This window comes from Scomber japonicus, chromosome 19, assembly GCF_027409825.1.
Source record: "Scomber japonicus isolate fScoJap1 chromosome 19, fScoJap1.pri, whole genome shotgun sequence".
NCBI classification, from domain to species: domain Eukaryota; kingdom Metazoa; phylum Chordata; class Actinopteri; order Scombriformes; family Scombridae; genus Scomber; species Scomber japonicus.
The window spans coordinates 8,089,391-8,115,968 of record NC_070596.1 but is presented as its reverse complement, the minus strand read 5'-3'; the positions used below and the strand labels follow the sequence as shown (position 1 = coordinate 8,115,968).

The 26,578-nt window shown below is 38.7% G+C and overlaps 1 protein-coding gene across 1 annotated transcript; it reads left to right on the top strand.

Annotated features, from left to right (window-relative positions):
• The first annotated feature begins 5,313 nt into the window (after positions 1 to 5,313).
• On the top strand, positions 5,314 to 15,698 carry zgc:92275 (cholesterol 7-desaturase nvd). Its single transcript, XM_053340543.1, has 8 exons — positions 5,314 to 5,537; positions 5,991 to 6,199; positions 11,500 to 11,688; positions 13,019 to 13,197; positions 13,391 to 13,516; positions 13,930 to 14,049; positions 14,354 to 14,530; positions 15,476 to 15,698. The coding sequence occupies exons 1-8, from the start codon at positions 5,314 to 5,316 to the stop codon at positions 15,635 to 15,637; spliced, it is 1,386 nt and encodes a 461-aa protein (XP_053196518.1). The 3' UTR covers positions 15,638 to 15,698.
• The last annotated feature ends 10,880 nt before the right edge of the window (positions 15,699 to 26,578 follow it).

Genomic DNA, 26,578 nt, shown 5'->3' with positions numbered 1-26,578 from the left:
AGTTGCTGTACATGGATAGTAAAGAAACAGACACATGTTGGTGTGGACGGGCCATAATTCAAGGTTGACTTGAGTAGCACAATGATCATGAAATTACATTTCAAAATGTTCCAATGCACATTTCACGCTTAATGTATGTACTGTACATGTAGAGTACATATTTAATTAAAACTGAAAGAATTTTCCCTCAAAAAGTGACATAATCTTTTAAACAGACCAGGCTGTTTGCAGATGGCTGTGATGCGTATTCAATATGTAATCCTCAATGTGCCACCAGTACATATAGAGCAGGAGTTAGAGTACAGCCAGTGTAAATAACACTTGATAATCATCTGCAGTCAGACAGGGTCTGACTAGTCTGAGGGCTGCTGCATCTTATGTACACACACACTGACATGTTTTATTACCTGGATGTACACTACCTCCACTTCTTCAGTGTGTGCTCACAGTTCTGTGTGTGACCACAGAAGGGTGAAGGGGTTAGGAGGAGCTACAGTACCTGACATGAGAAGGCTGCCTGGCAGAGGAATCTGTGCTACCGGTCACTCAAAGCAGACAAGCTGTTCTATCCAATCAAAAAGTGTTGTCCAACCCTTTCTGCTATCTGATCTTATGCTTCGTGAAATGTCACATTTCGTGAAATGTGTCTCCTGAAATGTTGTTTGGTGAAATTTCCCTAAATGGGGGTCATCTCTATGTTCCCACACTTGTAATGTTCCTTCCATCAAAATTAGGCCCTATGTTTCCTCAGGCCTGCATTCCCACAGCACAGGTTTGCACGTAACGTGTTGTTGCCACCCCTTAATCTGTGCTCCCCCCCCACACACATGTTGTGATATGCTTCCTGATTTGTGTTTCGTGACGACAGCATTTGGCTCCCATTGTATGATGAGTGTGTATTATGGAAGTGACTATGAAACTGATTCTGAAATGTTGTGTTTACTGAAATATGTTTTGAGAATGTACATATAAAGAGCAGGGAGTTATTGCACAAAAACAGAAATCCAGTATAATTGAAAAAGCGAGCTTGAGCTAGTCTAATCAGTCCATCATGACTTAATATGTTTGCACATTTGCCAAACCAGGATGAGCAGGTGTGGCTATGTTAAGTCAGGTGTAAATAATCCATTCATGGCTTTCTTAAATAAATCACGTTAATCACAGATTTACTGATGTAGAAACAGAAGATGCATGCTGCATACTGCTCACCAAGTAAGCAACAGTTTCTAATGGAAACTTATGAAGAGGTGAAAAACATGTAAAAAGATAAATACGACCACATTTATTAAAGAGAGAAAAGGCCTGGCAGACAATAGTGGATTGACTGAATGCAGAAGTTGAACAAAAATATAGACTCACTAACCACTGTGCCACTGAAACGGACACAAATACAATTAAAGGAGTTACAAACATTTGTACACTTTGCCTTAAAAGAGAGCAGTGGAAGTGTATGTTACTTAAGATATTTACCATGAAGAATAATTACAAAAAAAGGAATACAACCATATGTGTAAATCTGTCTGTCTGTCTGTCTATGTATAATATAAATTAATGTTCATACAGAACAAGGATGACTGGATAAAAGAGGACCATAACAAAAGTACCAATGAGGGTTTATAAATTACTTAGAAAGTGCCTGTTCTGTGGCCAGAGAAGTTCATGGAGATGTGTACCATTGACTTCAACTCAAAATACACATTTCTGATAATAAAGGGAAATAGTGCCTTTATTCAGATTTTCAGCATCTCTACCTGAATATAAGAAAATGCCACTTACGAGGAAATGTACAAAAGACCATCTGTGGGATAGTGAAGGGCTCTGTGCTGTGTGGTGCTTAATTTTGGGACCCAGCAGTCTGCATAAAAAATGCTTTGTATTACTGCTTCTTCATCTCACATTTCCAATCAAAGGCATGCCATTGTGAAGGACTGGGACTGGGACTTTATATCTTGTTTCTGACTTCATTGAAACCACCTTTTAAACTTAATCAACAATTTCTAATCATCTAAACAACTGCAGTATTTAAACATAATCTTCATAAAGATAATATATCAGAAGGCCCTAACAGTAATAATGACAATCACATGAATGATTATAAAAATGATAATAAAAAATAATAACAGTTGGCTGACTTCACTGAATGACAGTGTATCTGTGGTATTTTAATGCAGACTAATACAAAATGAATGTAAATGAAAAACACATTTATTTGCAATCAGAGTGACAGCTGACTGAACAAACCAGGAAGCCTGGCTATTAGCTGGTCTGGAGCAGGCTAGTTGCACTGAATAAATCTCCATGGTAATTTAAGTGCCCCTGCTTTTGTGCAACCAAGTCACGGCTTAATTCCATCAGGATAACTTGGAAATCCTGGTTTAATGCACTATCTAGGTTTTGTGCAATAGCTTTAACGAGTGAGAGTACCACCAGTGTGAAAGCACTGTGATTCATCTGCAGTCAGACAGGGTGTGACCAGGCTAAAGGCTGCTGCACAATCTTAATGTGTACACACTGACATGTTTTAAGAGCTGGATGTACACAGTCCTGCCTCCAATTATTCAGTCTGTGCTCACAGCCCACTGTGACCACAAGAGGGTGGAGGATTGGGAAGGTAAGAGAAAGCTCCATGGCTGACAGCAGTGTCAGTACCTGATCTGTGCCAGCTAACTGATCCTTTCTGCACATGTGCAAAATGCTACACAACATGCCACTAACCCTACCCATCTCATGGCTCATATGAAAAATGTCAAATTATATCTCTAGCTCAACAGCTAACAAGCTATGTTAACAGCATGGTGCATACCTGTTTGTACTAGCATGCAAAATAAAATGTCACCATAGCTCCTCTTACAGGAAGACATTGAGGTGAAGAACTTTTTCGGCAGTCTACAGTTTAACACACAGTAAATTGTATTATTTGCAGTACGATACTGGCATTTAAAGTCCCCTAAGCAACAGGAATATCAGCTGCAGCTGGGGTCTGGCTCATTTGCTGAAGTGCACAGCTCTACAACCAGAGGAACCTGAGCCTCTCTCAAAGCAGGCATGCAGGTTGTGATTCAATCACAAGGTGTTGTCTAACACTTTACCTAATCTGAAATATCATGCTTTGTGAAATATTGTTGTTGAAATTTTGTCTTTTGACCCTCATGGTCACTGTGCTGCTGCCCATGCCTGCAAAATTAAAAAAAAAAAAAAGTACCAAAGTAAAAGTTTCATGTTTGACATTGAGGTCAACGTTTATATGATGGCAACATCATAACAAATTGGGCAATATAATGAATGTGACAGTGTTGAGATATCTGCTTTCACAATATATAGAAATGTTCAACCATTATGACTTCTTAGCTTGAGAAATGTTGGGTGTGGTCTGTTAACCTGTTGTAATGCAGTCAGTGTGGGAGACTTGAGAGATTTGGTCATTTCTATTATAAGGAATTCACATTACTGTATTTCCTTTTAGCAAGTATCATACCATCACATGAATGTTGACCAAAGTTCAATATTAAAGTTTTAAAGTTTAAAGTCTTCTACTCCTTATTATTATGAAGCACATTTTGGATAACACTCCAGATTACAGCCTGTACTGTATGCCGTAATTACTCAATTTCAATCTTTTCCACTAATGGTGTGCCAGAGTATGTATGTACCAGTACATATTTGTAGGTACAGGGGAACAAGATGTTAAGTTCAACAATTCAGGAACTTACATTGTAGTTATTTTTTCTACCAAGTGCCTATTCTGTTATAACAGTTGATGTATGACCTACTGAGCAATAATCTGGAAGTTTGGGAGGAATTTAAAGAGAATTTGTACTGTAAAGTTTGCACAATCATGATTACTACTCATATAATCTTTAACCTCTCTAATTTATCAAGATTATTATTACTTTTACTGATTATTTTACGTAATTGCCATCTAATACTGATTCATACTAGCCATAGGACTTCATCTTTTAACCTTTACTGATTCACTGTCACAAGAAAAATAATCAGTTATTGTCATGGTGCCTGTATGTATCACTAGTGTAATTGGAATTCTTATTATTCATCTTCTCTGATAAAATGAGTAACTATGTCATATGATTAGGTGTGTGTGTGTCATAATATGATTATATAACTTGACAAGGACTTCAATAGATTAAACAAAAATTGTTGCAGTGTGAATAAAATCACCTCAACATGTTTCAGCAAACCAAGAAATATTATACTGTATCACATCTACAGTACTTTGCTCTTTGCTCATTCAGCTGGGCTAGTGGGTGTTAGTTTGGACGTGAACGTTTGGTAGCTAACAAATGACTATTAAGTTAACGCTCCCACCCACCTTTCATTTGTTCAGTTAATGCTACATTTGACATGAGCCACAAACCAGATAGTTCTGTACCAATAAATATATTCATGTTATTACCTGCCGTATTATAACACTGATTGGCTGAGGCAGTTGCCCCATGGTCTCAGAACAACAATCACTTGATCAGGAGGTCTCTACTGTCATTAATTTGATTGAATCAACTATTTCTCTTTGACAAAGGGAATAAATGAAACCATTGTGTAAACATTCTTCAGTCCGTAGAATAAATGTTTCTTTGCAACAAGTGATGAGCATTCTTAAGGATTAAAGCTGAGGTAGGCCATGGGACCTGATCATTTTAGTGCTTTACTTGCTGAGAGTTTTGCAGCTGAGCTTATATCTATGTACAGTAGCAGCTTATTTTTCAGTGTTTTATAGACACATAACACCTGACATAATTCTGACATATTGGGTTTACTCTTCTGAATTAAATATGTTGTATTCCCTGTATGTGGGGAAATGTCATGCTGTAAAACTTGTAAAAATTTCAAAGATGTGTGACAATGTAGATTTAAACTTGATCTGAATTGGGCAGCATGACCCCCCTGTGGTTAACATTGTTGCCTCATAGCAAGAAGGTCCGGGTTCTGAACCCCAGTCATGCCAAGTGCTCGCTGAGTGATGTTTATATATATTCCCCCTGTGTTTGCATGGCTGTCTGCTTGGTGTACAGTATGTTAAAGTCCTCTAGCAAAGTCCTCTAGCAAAGGCACTGGAAAAAGAACTAGTTGCTCCTCAGGCACTGCACTGAAACTGTTCACTGTGTACAGTATGTAAATGATCAGATACAGAGGATATATTTGTGTGTGTGTGCAAACAAATGTTCACCTCAGGACATGCAGACTGGAAGGGCCGGCCCTGGGTGTGGCTTATACAAAGTGGGCCATCTAGTCTCTAAGCACCCATGCCAAGTAGTGTCAGATCATGACAAGTGCCTGATGCTTACACTACACTTAAAGATGCGTATGATGGATAGTCAGAACATGCTCACCGGGAAGGTGGCTGCTGCTGTTATTGGGTTGGCAGTATGTGGAATGTTTGTCATACAGGGTGGAGAAACTCTAGGCTCAACCAGCATCGGGTACTCAACGTGGAGGGAAACTGGACTGCTTGGTGCTCCAGCACGGGTTATGAGCTGTATTACTGCCGGGCTTTTCCTCCTCGCCGGGGTCTGGCTGTACAGGTATGGAAAGTCAAAAGTGCCATGAAACCGCACTATTTCAACACGATTATAGATATACATAATGTGCAGCTTTTTACTCTGGTTTTTAGATAATGAGCCCTTGCCTTCTGTTTAACATAGCCAGTCAGTGAAGACTACAGCCAGACCAAAGCAATGTATCCATGAAATGTGCCTGCTATGTTATTTTCCTCATTGTTACAGAAAAGTGCTAAGATTTAGATGATTAAATATGATTGATTTGATTTGACCAGAACTCACTAGCACTAGATTTAATGTATAACACCACGTAATCATCACACCATTAGGTTCAGTTTAGATACAATTTAGTAATTTCATTGACAATATATCTAGTTTTAAAACTTTTGATTAAAAACAGGCGTTAAAAGCGGCACCCTATGCATATAACTGTTAAAATAGTACCGTTTCATGGCACTTATTGCTTTCCATATACAGGCTGCTCTACTCCCCCCTGGTGTTGCTGCGGACGCCCGATGATGTGGGGTACATCGCCGAAGACGGTCGCTCTAAGGCACGGGCTGCAAACGAAGTCCGCCGCAGGAGGAAAATCGGTGATCTGCCTCCGGTGTATCCGAACGGCTGGTATCGAGTGTTGGACTCACACATGCTGGAGAGGGGCGAGGTCAAAAATGTCTCAGTTCTAGGTAATTATGATGCAAAGACAGTGGTTAAAAAGCTCTCACAATAGCAAATTACGCATTGAGTTAAAGTGAAGTGGAAGTTGGACAAACTCGATCATATAACAAGACAACAGTAAATGAAGTCTTTTATCAATCCAAAGTCCAAAACCCTCTGTTACATAGCAACTCTTCATTAAATATTGAAGTTTGTAAACAGGTGAGGAAGGGCTCGTCAGACACTGCTGTTCAGTAATGACAGATAAAGATGCTGACAGTGCACCTCTGTCTACCCGAGCCCTGCAGTGAAATCTAAATGTGTGATGCAGACAGGTGAGGTTTGGAGAATACCAGAAGATACTGGAACACGAGTTTCAGCATTTGTAGGATCTTGTCTAAAAATGGTTTCTATCTTCTCCAGATTGTTAGATACAGCAGTCTTTAAAAGGACTGGTCCATACTGTAGTTTATTTAATCAGAAGCTAGGTAGGTTTATCTGTAGAGCACATTTCATAGGCAAAAGCAACTCAAAGTATTGCACAATATACATTAAAATAAGTTATAAGATGGGAGAGCAAGTCATCAACACTCCAGGTGGAGTCAAATGTGTGTATCAAGTTAACTAAATACTGCTTCTTCATGTTTAAAGTGGACTCTGGGAGACATATATCCTGATTTTGCCAAGTGGTTGTTGACGTGAGACCAACATTTGTATACAGTATGATAACTCTGGAACAACAACTGCCTTAGCCAATCATTGTTTGTAATGTCATCACAGAGAGCCATGCTGTCTGCACCATTCCCAACAGGAATTAAGGAGTCTTAGTGAAAATACATAGCATACAATGTATCTGTGCTACCAGAAATAGCCATATAATAAATGCTACAGTGTTGAGATATCTGCTTTTGCAGTTTTCCCCCAAATGTTAGACAATAGTAGGCAATGTTGCCTAATATTGCTTTGGCAATATTGTGAAAGCAACATTGCGCCACAACTTGCACATTAGCTGGTATGTTACCCAAAAAGTTATATTTTCCCTTTAACTCACATTAATAAAAATCTACCTAATGCATTATCTCTAGTTAACAATGTTCTGTTATAGGAATATTGACCTCATGGTTTTATTTCCTTTTTTTAATTAAAAAACAAATTGCATTAATGGGCATTAGGCCTCTCTGTGATGACATCACACACATTGATTGAATGAGGCAGTTGTTGCCCTAGGATTGTCATACAAAATGGTAGTCGCAAGACAACAACTGGAGGGCAAAATCAGGTGGTCAAACTGCTACTAGATGACCCGAGAGGCAGAGAGGGAGATGTATTCTGGTGCTGAACCATTGGTACATGTATAGATGGGCCGAAGTAACCTTGGAAAAATCCTAGTCATGTGACTGTAGCAGCAGAGTTCTTAATGAGCTGAAAGCTGAGAGTTTTTTTGGTGAGATGACGCCCAAGAAGAGACGAGATTTGCTACTGCAAATTATAATTCAACTTTTTTTCTTCCAAGATTTATGAAGATTCATTCAATTTCTAATTTGCTAATTACAAAGTACTTTACAATAACAATAAACACATTATAAAGGGAGTACAATGCAAAATTGACAAATGATGAAACACGAAATTAAAATAAAATAAAATCATGAAGAATAAGCAGGCTGCTCATGTAAAATCAGAAAATGCTTTCTGATAAAAGTACTGTACATTTTAAGAAGATACATGAAACAAGACACTGACGCAGACAGCCTCATGTCCTCAGGCAGGTTGTTTCAGGGCCTCAGGGCCTCTGTGGCAAAGGTTATTTTCTCTTTAGCTTTCAGTCTGGACCCTGGCAGAGGATCTCTGCCCGACGATCACAAATTATACAGAGGTTCATAAGGGATTCAAAGGTCTTAAAATATAATGTGCAGCCAGCTCACGAAGAGCCTGACATGCAATCAATATGGAAATCAATCCTAAAGCAAACAGTGAGCCAGAGTAAAGAGGCTAGAGCAGGTGTGAACGTGCCTCTTAGGTCTGGCAGCTGATTGTGTACAGTCTGTAGTGGTTTTAAAGTCTTTTGGTTAAGACAAGAGGACAGACTGTTGCAAGAACTAAACCATGAGGACATAAAAGCACGTACAACAGTTTCTGCATGTCTAACATATCCAAAGCTAAGATGGAACAATTGTTTCTTGCTGGCTTTTTAACAACCCTGATAGTTTTCACTTGACCTGCTCTCTGTTGTCCTGTTCCAGGGGGAGTGGAAAGTAGGTGCAGTAACACAAGTTGCCAGGAGATTTTTGGTGTTCAAAGTATACATTTCAGTCACAATGGCTTTTGGTGTTTGTTGGAGGAGTTTCTACATATGGGTGCTTAGTAACACTGTCTTTTTGAACAAGGCCTCATTGTTTTAGTTCAAACAATCTTGGAGGTGGATGTTGTGGTTACCAATATTCAGTAAATTAATAACTAACCCTAACCCAAGTAATAGCAGATTAATTTACTGTTTGATTAATGTCATACTGAGTATTTAACTCATACCGTGCTGGATGAGCCTAGATGTAATCTTCACTTTACTTTACGCTGTACATAAAAATACATTATTAAATTGAAGTATATTGCTGTGTGCAGTACACAGCAAAGTAATGCAACTCAGCCTGTTTTTGCTATTGTTCCTTAATCAACATTGATATTTATGTTATTTTCAAGTTATATCAGAACAGATTTTCCTAAACTTGAAAGATCAAGATGTTAGGTTAAATCAATCTGAGCTTAATAAAGCTTGTTGTGAGAACCAAGCTTTCCCAGAAGAAGACATACTCAAAAACTACTTCTAAGGTAAAAGTCAGACAAGTCTTATGATTCATCTTGATTCAGGATCACTCAGCAGACCGCTTTGATTGCGTGTTTATGGTGATCTGACAGACCATCCGTCCTGCATCCGCTTCAAAGCTTATAACATGTCATTTTTTCTATGCATTATACAGCATGTGTTGCTAGATAGCTGATCTTAAATTAGATTCTTATTTCACGCGTATTTCCATTGCGTCACACGTTTCATATTTTATATTTGTCATACCGGTGTTGATATGCATTGGGACTGTTTGATCTGTTCCGAGAGTTTCTTTGAGTTTGAGTTCAAAAAGGTTTCAAACAGGGCAAGCTGCTTTCATGTGTCTGTCATATCACCTGCCAGAAATAATAAATAAACAAACAACAACAAACATGAAAAGGTTTTCTACCTGAAAAAGATCCCCACCTGTAAAACCAGACACCTGCTCCAGCACAATGATTCAGTGTACAGCTGTAATCATGAGCTGCCAATAAAGATTATTACCAATTAAAATCTATTATTTGATCAATCACATAATCTATTAAAATGCAAAAAATCATGTCTTCAAATAGCAAGTTTTAAATTCCTGATAATTGTCTGATCAATCGATTGACTGCATCAGCACTAATTCAGTGTAGCAATTTAAACATATACTGTGATAACTGACGATTCCATCAGTGTATGGTGGTTAACATATGAGCCCAATAGTTGCAATAGCTAAAAGTGATTATGGATAATAATGTTAACAGCTACTGAGCTCACACATCAACACATCCATCTCCATGATAACTGAGCGAGCACACTCCATCCACTGATGAAAAAAATGTGATACATTTGAAAGCTGCCGAAAACTACTAAGCGGAGCAGTTGCCAGACATTTAATGGAAGTAGAAAATAACTTCCCAGCCAAGAAATTGTCTAGTAATAACTCATAAATTGCAAGCTTTCATTTTTGCACAGATTAAACAAATAAGATGTATTATGTGTTAATTAAGGGTGCTGGTAAGTGTAGAGATGCAGGCTAGCTGTTTCCCACTGTTTCCATATCTAACCAGCTGCTAGGTATACCTTCAGTATTTTAGTGGACAGATATGCAAGTGATATCTGTCTCATCTGACTCTCCATCAGAAAGCAGTAAATGTTAAACTATACCTTTAAATCTCCTATGCACAAAAAGTGTGATACAGATCATTAATTGAGAGGATGAGGGATTGCCAGAAAACCTCAGGGTGCACTATGCATTTTGGAAAACACTAAATGATGGAGTACATTTTGTATTTTTCTCTAATATACCATAGATGTAACAGAGTTGTATTTTTCATGTCTTAAATCCGGCTGTCCACCTTTATCCACCTCTAGTCCCATTTAGGACAAGTTCTCCCTCCAGCCCCGCCATTTTCCTGTCCCAAATTCTGTTGACCCAGATCAAAACTTGGCCTCTTTCAGGGTCTGCATCATGCTGTGAAGTACTGCAGTGCCTCACTCCTTAGTTTTCTCTGCTGCCATCCATTTAGTCTATATTAAATTTTGCCCAGTGTGTCTTTTCCCCGGTGCAGTTCTCAAACATTGGGCTGTATTTCAATTCTGCCCCATAACAGTCAAGAGGCATCAGTGTTCATTTGAGGTGAACCTTATTTTGGATTTCTCAGAATTATAATGAGATGACTAGACACTGCTAAAGCTGACTCAGTGGTTACTCTTCACCACCGTCATCCAGCCTGTGCTAATCTGGTCGCAATCTGAGCACTGTAGGTCAGCCAAATACTGTAAATACAGTAAGTAGAGATCCCAAGGTACAGTGTCTGGCTGGACGCAGTTTCAGTCTGAACACGCACCATGCAAAGTGATTCCCAACACATGCCATAGCTGCAGTCTATCCCTTGAACCTAATCGGACCAATCAAGACTAATTAAAGTGTGTCCATGTAAAGCAGTGACTTCAAACTGCTGCTACTTTGTTAAAGAGACAGAGGATGAAGGAACAAGAAGGCAAAGGAAGTGTTTAAAATTGTTGCCTACATCTGTTAAAAGCCACTATGTGTAGTGTTTAAAGTGTAGTGTGTGGTAAAAAGAAAGAAACCAGTATAGATAGCAACGCTTAATGATCCCCCTACCACAAATTTTACAACGGGGCTTTCAAATTTTGAAGAAACTTGAGCCATTAAAGTGATTTAATGATGAAGCTAACATAAATGCTACCCTCATGGGCTATAATGATTAATTCATTTTAATTCCACCAAGACAATCATTAGAAAGATTTTTGTGTAAAAAAATGTCTCTCTCTCTCTATGGAGAGATTCAACCATATCTGAATCAATAACGATTTGCATGTATTGATGTTGAGTATTTCAGTTAAATGTATTTTTTTGGTGCTAATTTATACTAAAATTCTCAAAATGTTCTCTTAACTTCATTTTCTAATTTTCCTGATGTTACTGTTATATTCTGAAGCGGTGGCTCATAGGAGAAAGTCTTTTTACATCTTTGTCTCTAACCTAATTAATCCTCCTAGGTGAGCAGTTGGCAGTGTTTCGGGGCGAGGATGGGATAGCCCATGTGATGGATGCCTACTGCCCTCATCTGGGTGCCAACCTGGCCGTTGGGGGACGGGTTGTGGGAAACTGTCTAGAGTGCCCGTTTCATGGATGGCAGTTTCGGGGTGATGATGGAAAATGTGTGAAGATCCCCTATGCAGAAAAAGGTACGTCCAATGATTGGTTATTGTATTTTACAAAACGCATGTACACTATTATGTGTCAGTATTATAATACCTTGGTTGGGTGTATAATTGAAAAGGTAAGCAACAAAATAATTCACTATAACTTTAATGCCAATTTATGGATATGCCTTACTTTTGACTGCTATGCTAGTGACACTCTTGTAGGGATGACATTAAACTTTCTGTCTGGTCATCAGTTGTTCTACTACTTTTGTCCAGAGTGAAATATCCCAACAACTACTGGGTGGATTTCCATGAAATTTTGTTCACACATTCATGGTCCCGACATGATGAACGCTAATTATTTTGGTGATCCTCTGACTTTTCTTCTAGGGCTACCAGCAGTTATATATTTCACGTATCTTGTGAAATATTTCAACATTTTCTTGATTCATTGGCATTAAATGTGGTACAGACATTCAGGATTTCCAGAGCGTGAATCCTAGTGATCCCCTGGATTTTCTTCTAGTTCAGCTTGGTCTTAACATGGTTTAAATGTCTCAACAACTGTTGGGATGGATTTCCATGAATTATCCCTTTAAATGAATTGTAATCACTTTTGATCTAGAGCTCAAAATGTTATCTGTGCAATACGCTGTTTTCTGATGAAACACTACAAATGTTAATAGATTCTAATCAGCCCCAGTTGAATTGATGTCTTATGTTGACACTTATGTTGATGCTCAAGGGTGCTGCTAAAGGAAAACCTGTGCAAGGTCAACATTTTGAATGGTTCATTCTCTGAGCAGCATAACTGGACTCAGCAAATTGTATTTCTATATATATGGGTACTTGTAAAAAGGTCAAGGTTTCAGCAAAAATATTAAGATTGCTCACAGCAGATCTCAGCAGTGCACACATCTTTTTATGTGTTTGTGTCAAGGTTGACAATTTGACCTGAAGATGGCACTAGAGGCAAGTTGATAGGGTGCCCAAAATCAAAAGGTTTCATACTCTTGGATGGTAAATATACTGTAATTACTTATGGATTATGGTTTTATGTCATGTTCTATATGTTGATATGGGTTCATGGTGAGGCAGCTTTATGTCTACTGTTAAGGGTGAACAGTGAGTTGCCAAATGAAGTGCTGCCCATTTCCTTGTGTGCATGCACACTAATCAATTTTTTTAAAATTATTTCTCAAATTGCATGTTTTTATGTTTTTTGTTTCCAATTCTTACTGTTAAATATTGTTTTATGTAAAGCACATTGAGTTGCCCCCTGTGTATGAAATAAATGAAGCCGCCTTGCCTTGTCTTGTCTTGCCTAATGAGACAATGGTTGAGATTAAGATTTTTATTTGTCCTTCAGTGCCAGAGTTTGCCAAGGTAAGCCCCTGGCACAGCTGTGAGGTCAACTCTCAGATTCTGGTTTGGTTTCACTGTGATGGAGAAGATCCTCACTGGACCGTCCCAGAGCAGGAGGAGATTACAAATGGCGAGTGGGTCTACCGAGGGAGAACTGAACATTTTATCAACGCTCACATTGAGGTATGTACTTGTGTCTGTGGAAGTGATGCAGCATACCAATTATGTTTTAGTATGTTCAAGGACCTTGTTAGGTGTGTCTACAACTTCATAAAATGTGGTTGTATACTGTTAACAGTGTAACATTGTGGCTGCCCAGAGGGATGAGTAGATGCTTTTCACACAATCACATAAAGGTGACCTGTCTTCCCTATAGGAGATCCCTGAAAATGCAGCAGATGTTGCTCATCTGGGTCACCTTCACACACCAGGCATTGTGAGTGGAGTAGATCTGCGCTACACAAACAGCAAAACCTGGGAATTTGTGCGACATGACTGGAAGGTAAGATTTGATGTACTGTAATGACGCTGTGCTTTTGTAGGCCTCAGGGTTGCCAAATCTGTGCTATTTTTTTGAATTACCATTTATCTTAATCTACTATTGTAATGTCAGACAGCTGGTTTAAGAGTAAAGAATCTTGACAACACATTAGATGGATTGCTATGAAATTCTCTACATCCAATAATGTTGCCCAGAGGAGGGATTGTATTCATTTTGTAATACCCTGATTTTTCATCTAATGCTCCATCAGGTCAAAATTTAAATTTGTCCAATACCTCAGTTTATGCCAAAATACCTGCAAAACTAATGACATTCCCTGCAGCCTCAGCTGTACTTTGTGTTTGATGGCAGCATGCCAAAACAAATAAATGCCTCTTTGTCTGTGTGTATGTGTGTGTTTGTATTTATTCAAGGCTCAATGGGAACCAGAGTCAGAGCCCAATAAGCATTGCTCTCAGATGCTGGTGAAACATGCCCTAACTGTGTTTGGATGCCACTGGTCTTTGCTGGATGTTAGTGTTGTGGCCAGACAGGTACAGTCAAGTTCAAATGAGGATTGCAGTTTATATATAATGTCCTGCAAGTGATTGTAAATCATACTGACAGAATATAGAACCTAATAGAATCGGTAGTCGTTTCATATTGTCTTGTGTCTTGTGCTCAATGCCTCTTCAACTCAAGAGGACAGAACTGCATTATTTTAGGTGGCTGTTAAATTTAGATGAAAAGTTAACATCATTACTGAAGACATCGTTCTAAGGATTATAAAAACAGTGCAAGTACAGTATGCACCTTTAACTGTATGTTAACAGTACATTGTGTTGGCTTACGTTTCAGGTAGGACCAGGAGTGGTGTTTCTGCAGTTTGACCACAGTTTCTTGGGCAGGGGTGTAATCATGCACTGTGTTACTCCAGTGGAGCCTCTGTTGCAGTGTGTCTCTCACACTATCTTCTATCAGTCCAGCATCCCACCTCTGGTACCCAAATTCATCCTCAAAGCAGAGAGCATCCAGGTACAGCTCACACTTTGCACTTTTTACTGTTTACACACTGTACTGCTGCATCACTGGATATCTGGAAAGAAATAGAAATGGTGTAAGCATTTGATCCATCATTAATATAAATAATGCTACTTTGAGATCATTATTGGAGTAGTAAGTTTCAGTTTCAATTCAAATTGCTTTTAAACTTCACAATGAAGACATCATTGTGTTTATTTTCCTCCCACTCTGCCTTTGATTTAATTTTCTCCAGAAGTAACACCACACAATCACAGAAAAGGTGTAAATAGTTCTCATGAAATGTGATAATTAACTGTGTGTTAAAACAGTAACTGGTTTAACAAAAAGGAAAATGAATACATATCATCAAAGGCCATGCTCATAGCTGTTCAGTCAGACACCAAAATACACCCAGAACTCTAAAACTGTCTAAACTACACTAAAAAAGTGTATTAGCTAGATTTAAAGAGAAACAAGGTGATTAAACACAGACCACAAGACAGATGATTGTGTTTTCCCCTCAAAGTATCATTTTAAAGAATCATGTAGAATTATCTTTGTCAATTAGGAAAGCCATTTTTAGAGGCTATTTCCAAAAGGTGGAGTCTGGATCATAATGCCAAATCTCAGCAGCTGGCGGAGTAACATTTAGTCAATAACACTTCACACAGAAATCCCTGCTGATGAATTATAATGATTTAATGCACTAAGGCAATTAAAAAAAACACAATATTCCTTTAGTTAACATTTCATTCTTAGCCCTACTCAAGTATAAATCTGTTCCTTTTCAAATCATATGCAACTGTGCCACCGGCTTGATTATCATGAGCTCAGGGGAATTAAATGAGGATAGAGGAATGTTTGATTGTTTAAATATTCACATTTACTCTAGTGTCTGTCTTCTTCACAGCTTTTTGAAATCACAGTCACCTTCTCTTGTCTTCTTATTTTGCCTAGTTTGAGCGGGATGTGATGATCTGGAACAATAAGAAGTACATCTCCAAACCACTTCTCGTAAAGGAGGATTCAGCCATCCAGAAGCACAGGCGCTGGTACAGCCAATTCTACAGTGAGAACAGCCCGCGGCTACAGTACCAGCATGACACTTTAAACTTCTGACCTCCCTGAACAGCGAGGCGAGAGGGTTGTCATTAATCAGACGTTTCAGAGGGGGGGGAGTCCAGGGATTTTTTGGGGGACGGGGCTTGTCATTTATTCATACATTAAACCTGAAATCCTTCTTAACTTCTTGTTTAAGGGAATAATTGGACTTTTCAAACTCATATATGCAAGTGCCTGAAGCTGTCACGGATTAGTGTAACTGACAGAGAAGATTCAGGCTTCAAATGTGAACTTTTGATGAACTAGTGCTAGTTATCAAAGCAATACTAAGAACACCAGAATTGCCTTGTTGTAAGAAGCCTATAAGATTGTGAAAACATTTTACTCTGTTGAATTTGGGTGATTAATATTCTTATATATGCAGTCCTGTGCTTGGGTGACACAGCACATTTGACACAGTCTAATATAAACCACCTGCCTGTAGTTTGAACAACAGATCAGTGAAAAAGGTTCTTCTTCTGCATTATGTCTCACAACAACCTCATTTGATGTTAGTTTCTGTGTCACTTTGTCTTTATCTGCTTTAGAAAATATGAATCTGGCCTGCCACACTGTACGTTTCAATCTTTAATTTGTAATCAAACTCTACTGCAGGTTTAACTGCAGGTGTGTTTGTTTTCTGATTTATATCTCAGGTTACTCAACAGCCAGCTGATAGCATAGGTGGCGGGTGAGGCTGAGGATGAGGAAGGCTAACACCGCCGCAGTGGTGCTGAGCCAATGGCGGGGGTGGGGTGGGGTGCTGCTGCTGGGGTGATGACGCATCTCTCTTGCTCTTGTTTTTTTGTATAATGGGCTGCTCAAGTGGCACACTCACTCTCTTTTGCTTTTGTATAATAGGCTGATCTATGTCTGACTCTGAATTTAGGGAAAGCTTAGCCTTCTCTAGCGTGCATTACTTGCCGCTAGTGATTTTCTAGCGACCAGTGTGCAATGACAACTTAAGTGGTATTATTAATCAGTGGTATTTGCTGCTATTATGCAGACCAATACAGCATAATCAGAAGGAGGATCTGAGGTAGTAACGACTACATGCTTGTTATGAGTTACAGCGAGTATTAAAGGAATAGTTCAGCATTTTGGCAAATGTGCTTATCTGCTTGGTTTCAGAGTGAAATGAGAAGATTGATATCTAACCTCGTATTAAATAATGGGTTGAAGCCAGGAATAGATTAACTTAGCTTAACATAAAGACTGGAGGTAGGGGGTAACACAGCTAGCTTGGCTTTCTTCAAAGTGGCAAAAGCTAACTCTTTAACTAGTCCTGGAACAGTTTCTTGGCAAAAACAATTGAGTGCCGCTTCCCAAAGCCTTGTCATGACGTTGCCAGGTTGGTACTACAATGTTTGTACATAAACCTCCATTAAATCCTGGGCCTAGCGACTGAATCTGGCAGCCTGTTGTTGCATGCTACAGTACTGGTGACTATGGACACTGTTTGTTGTGAAACTCTTTGTGAAGTAATAGCTACAGCCCATAACTACTTCTCAAATCATGATTTTTAATTGTTTTTATTTCAGTTTGTGTATGAAATAAACTAAAGGATTAAAACATAAGCTGGAGAGGTGATGGTTGTGGTGAACCAAGTTATCTAGCTGTTTCCCCTCTGCTTCCAGTCTTTATGCTAAGCTATGCTAACCACATCCAGACTCCAGCACTGTACTCTCCACAGAAGTATTTATCTCCACATCTCTTGGCAAACTAGTATATTTCCCAAAATGTTGAAGAATGCCTTTAACAAGCATAATCATAGTCATACAGCAGTAAGATTGTGTGGCACAAATGAGGTGCTCCTTTAATTATGACAGATGATGATTGTTGTAAATAATATTTTATAATAAAGGAAATTATTGACCTGAATTAAATGTATTAAAAGAACATATTTCTTCCTTAATTTTAATTTACTGACACTGAACATTTTGCAAGTATGCATGAATAAATTCCATAGTTATAGACTTTGTATTTTTATTTAATTTTGCTTTTAATTTCTTTCCACTGGAGAGAAATGTATAACAGCACACAAAGAGTAGGATTACACTGAATTAAATTCTCAATCTTTCTTGTTTGCTCCAGATTGGTTATAAAGGATTATTGTATTTTGCACGAGTACTGTATATTAAGCTTATCTCCTTGTGTCCTTTTTCATATGTTTCCTGTTGATATATTTCACATCTATACATTGAAAATGTTTATTAAAGAAATTTCAAGTCTGATCCTTTGATACAGTGTATGTTTTCATGCGCACAGTAGTGCAATTATGGTTGATACTGCAATTAAGAAGCAATTATGCCATTTACATGATTACAAAGGTGATAACTCCCTTTAATAATCCTGTTTACATGAGCCATAAAGTACATTTTAATATTCAGTGAGAGCTGTGATTTTGAGTAGCTTTGTTTCCTTCTTGTTGTTATGTTCTATTACTTTTAAATCAATAATGAACACACAGAGGCTCTAGTTATCCCCACCGGCTTGTTTATTATTCCATGCACGTCATGCACTTCATCACATGTTACTCCTCAAACTTAGAAATGTTGTTTTTTCTCTGTTTGCTTTCCATTTTCATGTTTGTCAGCAGTACACCACATGGAGTGTTATGTCACCAGTTGCACATGCGCACCTTTACCAGACTTTCAGTCATTTGACTTATGTGTACATGCCCTGACTGGCCCCAAATAATGCGATCAGAGTAATCCACATATCTTACTGTGATTATGCTTACTCCGACTATGAGCATAATCGCATTAACGTAATCGGAGTATGGTGTTTACATGGGTTCTACCTTACTCACATTATTGCCTTAATGGCATTATAATCGAATTATTAGTGTGCCTGACTTAATCACTGATGACGACAATGCTGTGAATCTATTAAATGCTCCTGTGCCTTCTTTGAACTGTGGCAAAAGTAAAAAAGCAGTAATGTTCAGTTGCAGGGAGGGAATGGGATTATACAGGATTGCTTGGAATTACATTTTAATTTGTTTTTTTTTCCTGTTGTCAGGTGGTCATAGAACAAAAATACATTTCTGAGTAAATAACCAGTGATGTTAAAAGCACAATACTTCAAATGAATATCTGATCAAAAAACCCTCTCTTCTGTTTTCTTTCAAAATTAAAAGGTATTTTTGTAACTGGCTAATCTACAGATGTAATGTTTATTTAAATATGCAGAATAAATCTGTCTGCTCTGCTCTAATGTGTTTGCTCATGCATTTCTGAATTGGCAAAATCTTTCCATTGCACTGAATACGTTAGCATGTTAAATTGAGCAGAATGGTGAAATGTTCACTGTACTACTTGGCCAGTGGCACTTCTCTACAGCTCATAATATTGCTTAGTACTGCATATCTGTGAATGTACTTATCTTATCTTGGTTTATGGGTGAGAACTGTGTTGCCTTTCTTTTACTGAAGCATTACATCAACAATTGGCTCAGTCTAGCTTTGTCCAGGAAGAAGTACACTTGCTCTAATAAGGGAAGGCTGTATATTGAGTGTGTTAAAGCTGTGTTAACTGTACTTAATAGATAGAAAAACAAATCTTTTTGTTATGAAGGATGGCTGAAGCAGAAGTCTTTGAATCTGAGGACGAGGGCATTGTTTCACCTGAAGAAAAGTACCTGCCAGCTACTGAGGAGACTTCTCTCAGAGCTTTATTCGCAACGAGGAGAGGATTGAAACAAGAAGATGAGAGCGACTCAGTCACACAGCCTCTGCTTCAGCACAAACATCAGGACAGCCGTGATGAGAATCACAAAGCAGACGCGCAAACAGTGACAGATGGGGCTGACCGAAAGACATCTGTTCCACAAGAGCAGGAATCGGCTTGCAGGGATCAGCCTGGCTGCAGTGGAAGTGTCAGGAGTTTGTGCAGTGACAGCAGCCGGCACGAGTGCCCCATCTGCAACGAGCTGTTCGACTCACACGGAGTCACTCTTTTGAACTGTAACCACACACTGTGCCACCACTGTATATCTGGCATCCTGAGACGGGCCAAGCACCCGGGTCGACTCCAGTGTCCCTTCTGTCGACAAACCACCCCGTTCCCACAGTGGGAGATCCAGAGATTGCAGGAGGAGTCATACAGTCACAGTGTCTATGAGCCCCCACCGTCCCTGGTCATCAGTCCCGGCCTTGAAGTTCAGGTTGTCCCTGCATCACCGTTCTGCTGCTTCTCTCCAGAGACGCAGCATCCCTGCCTTTTTGGAGGACTGAGACTGATGCGACTCCACTCGTTCTGCTTCTCCATCATTGCCCTCCTGCTGGTCTTTTGGGTTGTTCCCTGGTTTTTCCTGCTACAATGATAACCCTACTTAATAATGGCTAAGGTTGTGGATAATCAGTTGAGCAAATTAAGCTGTCTAACTCCTGCAAAACATTTTCTAGCTTTGAATGAACTGTTATGTATTTGAATACCAATACAGATAAGCGACATTTGGGGAATACAATCTGCATCTTTTGGCACTTTAAACAGTGAACACCCATTACGGAGTGCAATCTTTTATTTGAGGTTTTTGCTCAAACAATAATTCAATGTCAAATGTCTGTTATTCTACAGTTGTTTTATTAACCTCATTTGTTATCTATCATTTCACATAAACTGATTATTCCAGACTCACCTTTGGACTAAGGCCTATGTAGCAGACTTTTGGATTTTATAAATGGAAAACATCCAATTTAGGGTTGGCAAAAGCAATAACTGACTCCTCTATAAGATTTGCAGGTGGACAAGCAGAATTCATCTTCAATATTGCCAATGCCTTGAAAAAAGTAATTCAGTACCAAGAAGTTCATCGTGCACCATTTTCTAAAGTATCTCCAAGACTAAAAGGATCTGGTCTCTTATCAGTTTGTCAACCTCTGACTTTTGTTTTCTTTGAAGAGTGCTGCAGCTTTATAGGATTTGGTGCTGGGGATAATTGAGGTTTGACTTTGGATCAGAATTCTTCACATCTCTCTTGGTCTCATGTTGACCTACTTCTCGTCAGAACAGCTCGGATGATGTGTGTTGTAGCTGCAGCATATTCTTAGCAACAAAACCCCATCTTGATCTCCTTTCATAGCGGACATGAAGGAAACTCGGCCCTACAATGTTATCCTTCATATTCATATTATTTATTCAGAGGGAGAGACAGAGAGAGAGAGAGAGAGGGAAGTGATGAAAAGCGGGAATTGATGCTTCTCTGGACTTGTTTCATCCTTTTTAGTTGTAGTTATTGATGCCTTTGTACCTTTAAGTTTGTCAGTACTGTAGTTGTGCTATTTTTTTAGGTAACCGCACAGATTTCTGCTTTACTAAACAATTTCAACAAATGTGTTCTGTATGCTTCTCTACTGTATATCATCTAATCACAATTCAATTGTAATGATACCTAAACATTTGTAAAATTTAGATTTAGCTTTCGAACTGCACACATCAGTATTGTTTTATATTAACAATGGGTCAAATGACTATGATAGAAGTCACTTGTAGTGAAAGAAACAGAAATTGACCACTAACTCTGCAGAGCCTTGTAGCCTATTTACATTTTCCGTCCCACAACTATGCTTTCATCAGCACTGTTTCAATTTGCAGCAGGCAGCTGTTTTCAGCTAAAGACCTCAGATAAGCTTCCTGTGCACAGTTAGCCACTAGCTAACTAGTGAAGAAAGTTTAATGGGAAACTGCATATTAGACCTACATTCATGAGATGTAAACAGGACTCCATATAAGAAGATACAAAGTTCAGTTTCTATATCACAGCACAGTCTCAAGGTTACAGTTTTAGCCATAGCATGAAATACTACTCCAATAATAAAAACAAAAACAAAACAAAAACTAATTACAGTTTAAAATGGATCTTTTGACAACAGCCAAGCAGAAAATCCAATCGATCGTCGAACAGCCAGGTCACTGATCACTCAGGCAATTAATGAGGCGTTGTGACCCCCTCACACTACACACTGGACAACAATTGCTCTGGCTAAAATTTGGCTAATGTCTGAGTGGCTTAAAGTGGCTATGACAGTGTTGTTTTTAGCTTGTTCAACTGCCACCTAGTGTCACAAACTGTGACGAAAAACAATGCAGAGAAGATGGTATAGGTTTTTAACAACCTATAGTAAATGCTAAAACCTAATGATCTACCATGTTAAAGGAATAGGTAAAGGTTAGACTCTGAGGGATAACAGGATCACAGTGCTATGTAAAAATCACACATGCGTGTTTCCTGAGATCAATTCCTAATTCTCTCCTGGCTCTGCTTAATTACTGAAACATGAATTTGGTGCTAACAGGCCTCTCCATTGTGAAACAAAAAATTGATCCATATTGATCTGTCTTGCAGCCTCCCTGAGACGTCGCAGTGTTGGGAGTGAAAATAGAATCTAAAATCTGTAAGAGTCTTCGTATTCTGCAGTATGAATACTTTAGTTCACAACGGGGACAAGGAAGCAGGCAAGCACCGAGTGGGCTCACACATCTATGATTTATGTGAGGTCTTCACACAACATGAGAAACACATCAGATAGGCAGGCATCCATCCGCAGATGACTCATTGAGGCAATTTATTTCCAAGACCTCACCAGCTCTGTTTATGTCAAAGCAGTGGCAGTGCACGACCTGGTTTACTCCCCCTCCTTCGATCAGATAATGCAGGCTCCTTGACACAGGCGTCCAACAGCTATGGACAGCAGCTCCCAACAAAATGCTGCTTGATGCATTTAAGTGATCTTATAGTACATGTTTTCACACCGTTCAACTTGAGCATGTTCACATTAGAGCAAATGCAACCTGAAAAACACTCTTGTCTGATGCAAAGAGCAACATGAGAAACCGAGGACACGCATTGCTGTCGTGCCAAGCGCTAAAACGTGTAGGATGCTAAATGTGACATGCTCTGTCTGCTCCCTGCTCCCACTTTGTATGTTTCACACATGCATCACTCTTCAATCAAAAGGCATTTTTCGACCATATATAATTCTACAAAGATGCAGTGAAATGACTTACAGCTTAAATTAAGCTGGTTTTATCTTCTAAAATGTGTATAACAAGTCCTGAATAAAACATATCCACAGGGTTTGATCACCTTCAAAACCTCCACTTCCAAAAGAAATGTGATATTTTCAGACATTCTTAGTTGCTGCCAAAGTGAAATGTAACAGGACCGGATTTCATTTTAAATGAGACGAAAAAGGTTCAAAAGTTAAACAATTCCCTCACAATGCTTACAACATAGAGGACATCATTTCAATTTTAAATTTTAAATACTAAAAGGTACAGAGTTTATACAGTGACAAACATCATTATGCATTATAAATAGATGATTATGTGCACTGGCAAGTGTAGTTTTATGAAGACTGGCTTCAGCTACATAGCTAAATTGAAAAGGCCAGTGCTCAGTGTGTTAACAAGGGCTTTCTGTATAACCACACAGAACTAGAGTCAAGATTTATTTCTATTGTGGCATGCACTTGGATAATAAAGGGACCAATCACTGCTCTAAATAGACCTATCTTATAATAGATGCATGAGGAAAATTGGAAATGTTGTACGGAGAGTAGGGAATTGCATGGGAAAACTGCTAAATAATTAGTGAGCCAAGATCAAAACAATAGTAAAATAAAGGAGGTCAATGAAAATGAGGTATCAACATGATATATAGAAGACTTAAACCAAGTTTTAATTTATTTTAATTTAATGAACTGTACAGACCCTCTGCTAGGCCAGTAAAACCTTGAGACTTCCACAACATATTTTTCCTTGTAAAAAAGAAAGATACTCGTCAAGACAAAAAAAAAAAAAAAACACCCCCCAAAACTAATGAGTGAGGCAGAGTTCAGTGCAATCAAATATTTACTGTATATTAAGCATTATTTCCCGTAACTCCTCCTTGATTTTCTACAATTATTTTCAGATCTTAAAATAAATGAATAAAACAAATAGCACATGGCCTATAATAGAGTAATAGGCATATCACATGATAATTGACCTTTTTTGATTCAACCTTATGATTGTTATCTTTGTCCACCTAACCTTTACTGGTGTAATTATTTATGACAGTAACAAATTTAAGACTAATCATATGATCACTGACCTTACATTTTATGCTGATTCATGATAGTTAAAAGTTTGACCTTTCTGACTCATGCTGACTGATTCATTTTTATCAAAATAATTGCAAGACTCGAGGAGGACACTGATACATGACAGGTGTGAAGATTGGGGAAAAACACTTGGGGTAAGGCAAGGCTAATGAACAGGACATGTGTGGAGAAACAAAAATGGGATGTGGAGGAGTATAGGAACACATAAGCAAACTGACAATTAAAATCCAGAAAAATCTCAGGTGATCCGAACACAACTGGACAGCTGAGACACATTGCTGTTCACCCCTGTCTCTGTTAAGCGTTTGGAGCTGACAGATTTCATGGCTGACCACATCGCTTCTGCAAGGAGGTCAAACGGCCCATGCACAGTTATTAAGTCAGTCAGACAAGTGCCAGATTTGTTTTTAGTACACGCTAAAGAGCTAAAAGCTAAAAAAAAAGAAGTCAAAAAACAGATTATTTTAGGGATATTCTAAGTGTCCAGATATGGCTTTAATTAATTTACATCAATTTACCAATTACATGTTTTAAAATCTGATTGCAGAAATGTGCAACTCTCAATTCAGTATTTACAGCTTACAATTCTAGGAAAATACTAATATTAAAATATTAATATTAAACTAAAAAAGTACACTTCCCTACAGTTGTGCCTTGCAGTTTGACACAAGCCAGCTCCATACAGTAGTTTTAGGTCTTATAGTTTTAAAATAGGGTTGTAAAAAATATAACTATTGAATACATCAAATATCTAGTACAGCCAACTAGACGCTATGTTAAGATGAAAAAGTAAAGATGCTGATTTATTTCAGACATTCCAGTCAAAACAGGAGTCAAACACATCCATCCATAACACAACAGACCATATTCAGACATTATCCATTTTCCTCTGACATCACACTCATTCATTCAGGGTGGGAACATTTACAGCTCTTCTGCTTCCTCCTAACTGTCTGGACTGCTAACGCAACACCACTGACACTGCTAGCTTGAGAAAAATACATAAAAAAAGCTTCCAAGCTAATTACAACTGTATCTGTGCGGTTGGGTGAAAGGGTTAGGGTTAGGGTTTAAGAAAAGTATCATAACCAGCTCATATATCATCGCAGACAGGCAGGAAATAAAGCTGCTAACGTTAGCTATCCTGATTCACACTCGTTCTTAAAACTGGTTTTAGTCTTGCATCCACATCCAGTTGGTCTGTTGGTCAGACTGTCAGGTTTTGTCATGTTTGGGTTAGGGTTAGGGAATCTATGGATTTTACAAACTGCTGGAGACTGGGTTATCATTTGAGCTAAATTGGTATAGCTGGTTTAGCTTCACACAGAGAACCTCTGACTTGGCTTCATCTCCAGATTCAGCTTTCAGTCACTGTGTGTTATGTCGTTGTGACCATAGACATATATACGTAGACACTGCATTGACTGTAGAGAGGCATGCCTAAAGCGCTGCCATCTTGGTACAGGGCTAGCAGAGACAGTAGTGCATGTATATCTATGGAGGTAAGAGCTACTCTAAAATCTCAAAGTAGAATTATTCACTGAAATCTCCACCGATTTCCAAACCGTTTGATTTGTTAAAAACGTGTCTATCTATCTGTCTGTCTGTCTATCTGTCTGACATTTGTAACAAACAAATTTTTATTACAATTGAGCGATGTATGATCACTTTTTAATAATGCAAACACGTCATTCCTCTACAGACATAATGCGCTGCAGGACTGAGTGGCCCTGTACCAAGATGGCCGGCGTGTAGGCATGTCGCTCCAATCGGCAGCAACAGTCAATGCGGTGTCTAGATATAGCTATATGTCTATGGTTGTGACTGGCTGAGACTGTGTTTGGTGCAGTTCCATATCAACAGTTTATCGGGGCCAAAGTGAGCCTAAAATATAATGGTGACCAAAAAATAAATTCATTTTAAAAATGGGGAGGTGAGGGAAGCAGCTACCCCCCTTGCCTTCCCTCGATATCTGCCCTTAAGTATTAATAAGGTTAATAAATACAAAAAAATCACTAATTTCAGGTTTAACTAATTCATTATTATTAATTTAGTTTGGAATGTTTCAAATTTAGTCTTTCAAATTACACACAAAAAGGTTTGTATATCAATTTTCCTATAAATTTGCATATTCTTAGAACTTTTTTTTCAGTTCCAATTAAAGTCTGCATTTTGAAGTGCAAGTGAAGAAATATACTTCTCAGCGTATCACTTATGCTATTTAAATGTGTTTTCCTTGCCTTGCCTAAAAAAGTGTTTTCAAATTGTGTTGTTAATAATCTCAATAACACTTACAACACACACACACATCCCTCTGATCTCCCTGCAGAGGACTGTGTGGGTGGTGTATGAGTCTGTATTACTTCTGCGTGGGTGGACAGCTCAAAGTGGGAACTCAAGACTGTGTCCGTGTGTGTGTGTGTGTGTGTGTGTGTGTGTGTGTGTGTGTGTGTATTTCTTGGTGTGGATTCACGTGTATGTGTGTACGTTTTAGAGCCTGCAATGATCTATGTGAGCTCGGCTGTGTGCGCTTCTTTTTGTGCCTTACTGGGAATCCACATAGGAAGAGAGACGTGAGTGGCACATAAAGCTAGGTCTGAACCATAGACTGTCTGAACTCGGCGTTTCGTCCCCAGTGCAAGGTTGTGCGTGCCAAATGACGTCATCACATCTTTCACAACACAAATTATCATGCACCTCTGAATTTGTATGTGGCACGCACTGCCTAATTGCAAAAGTAGCTAAAGTGCATTTCCTTGTCGATAGCACAATACAGCTATGCTCCCCATCGAACCCTTTCTGTTCATGTACTGTAAGGGACAGGCCTCCTCTTGCGTTACCTTTGTAGTTTT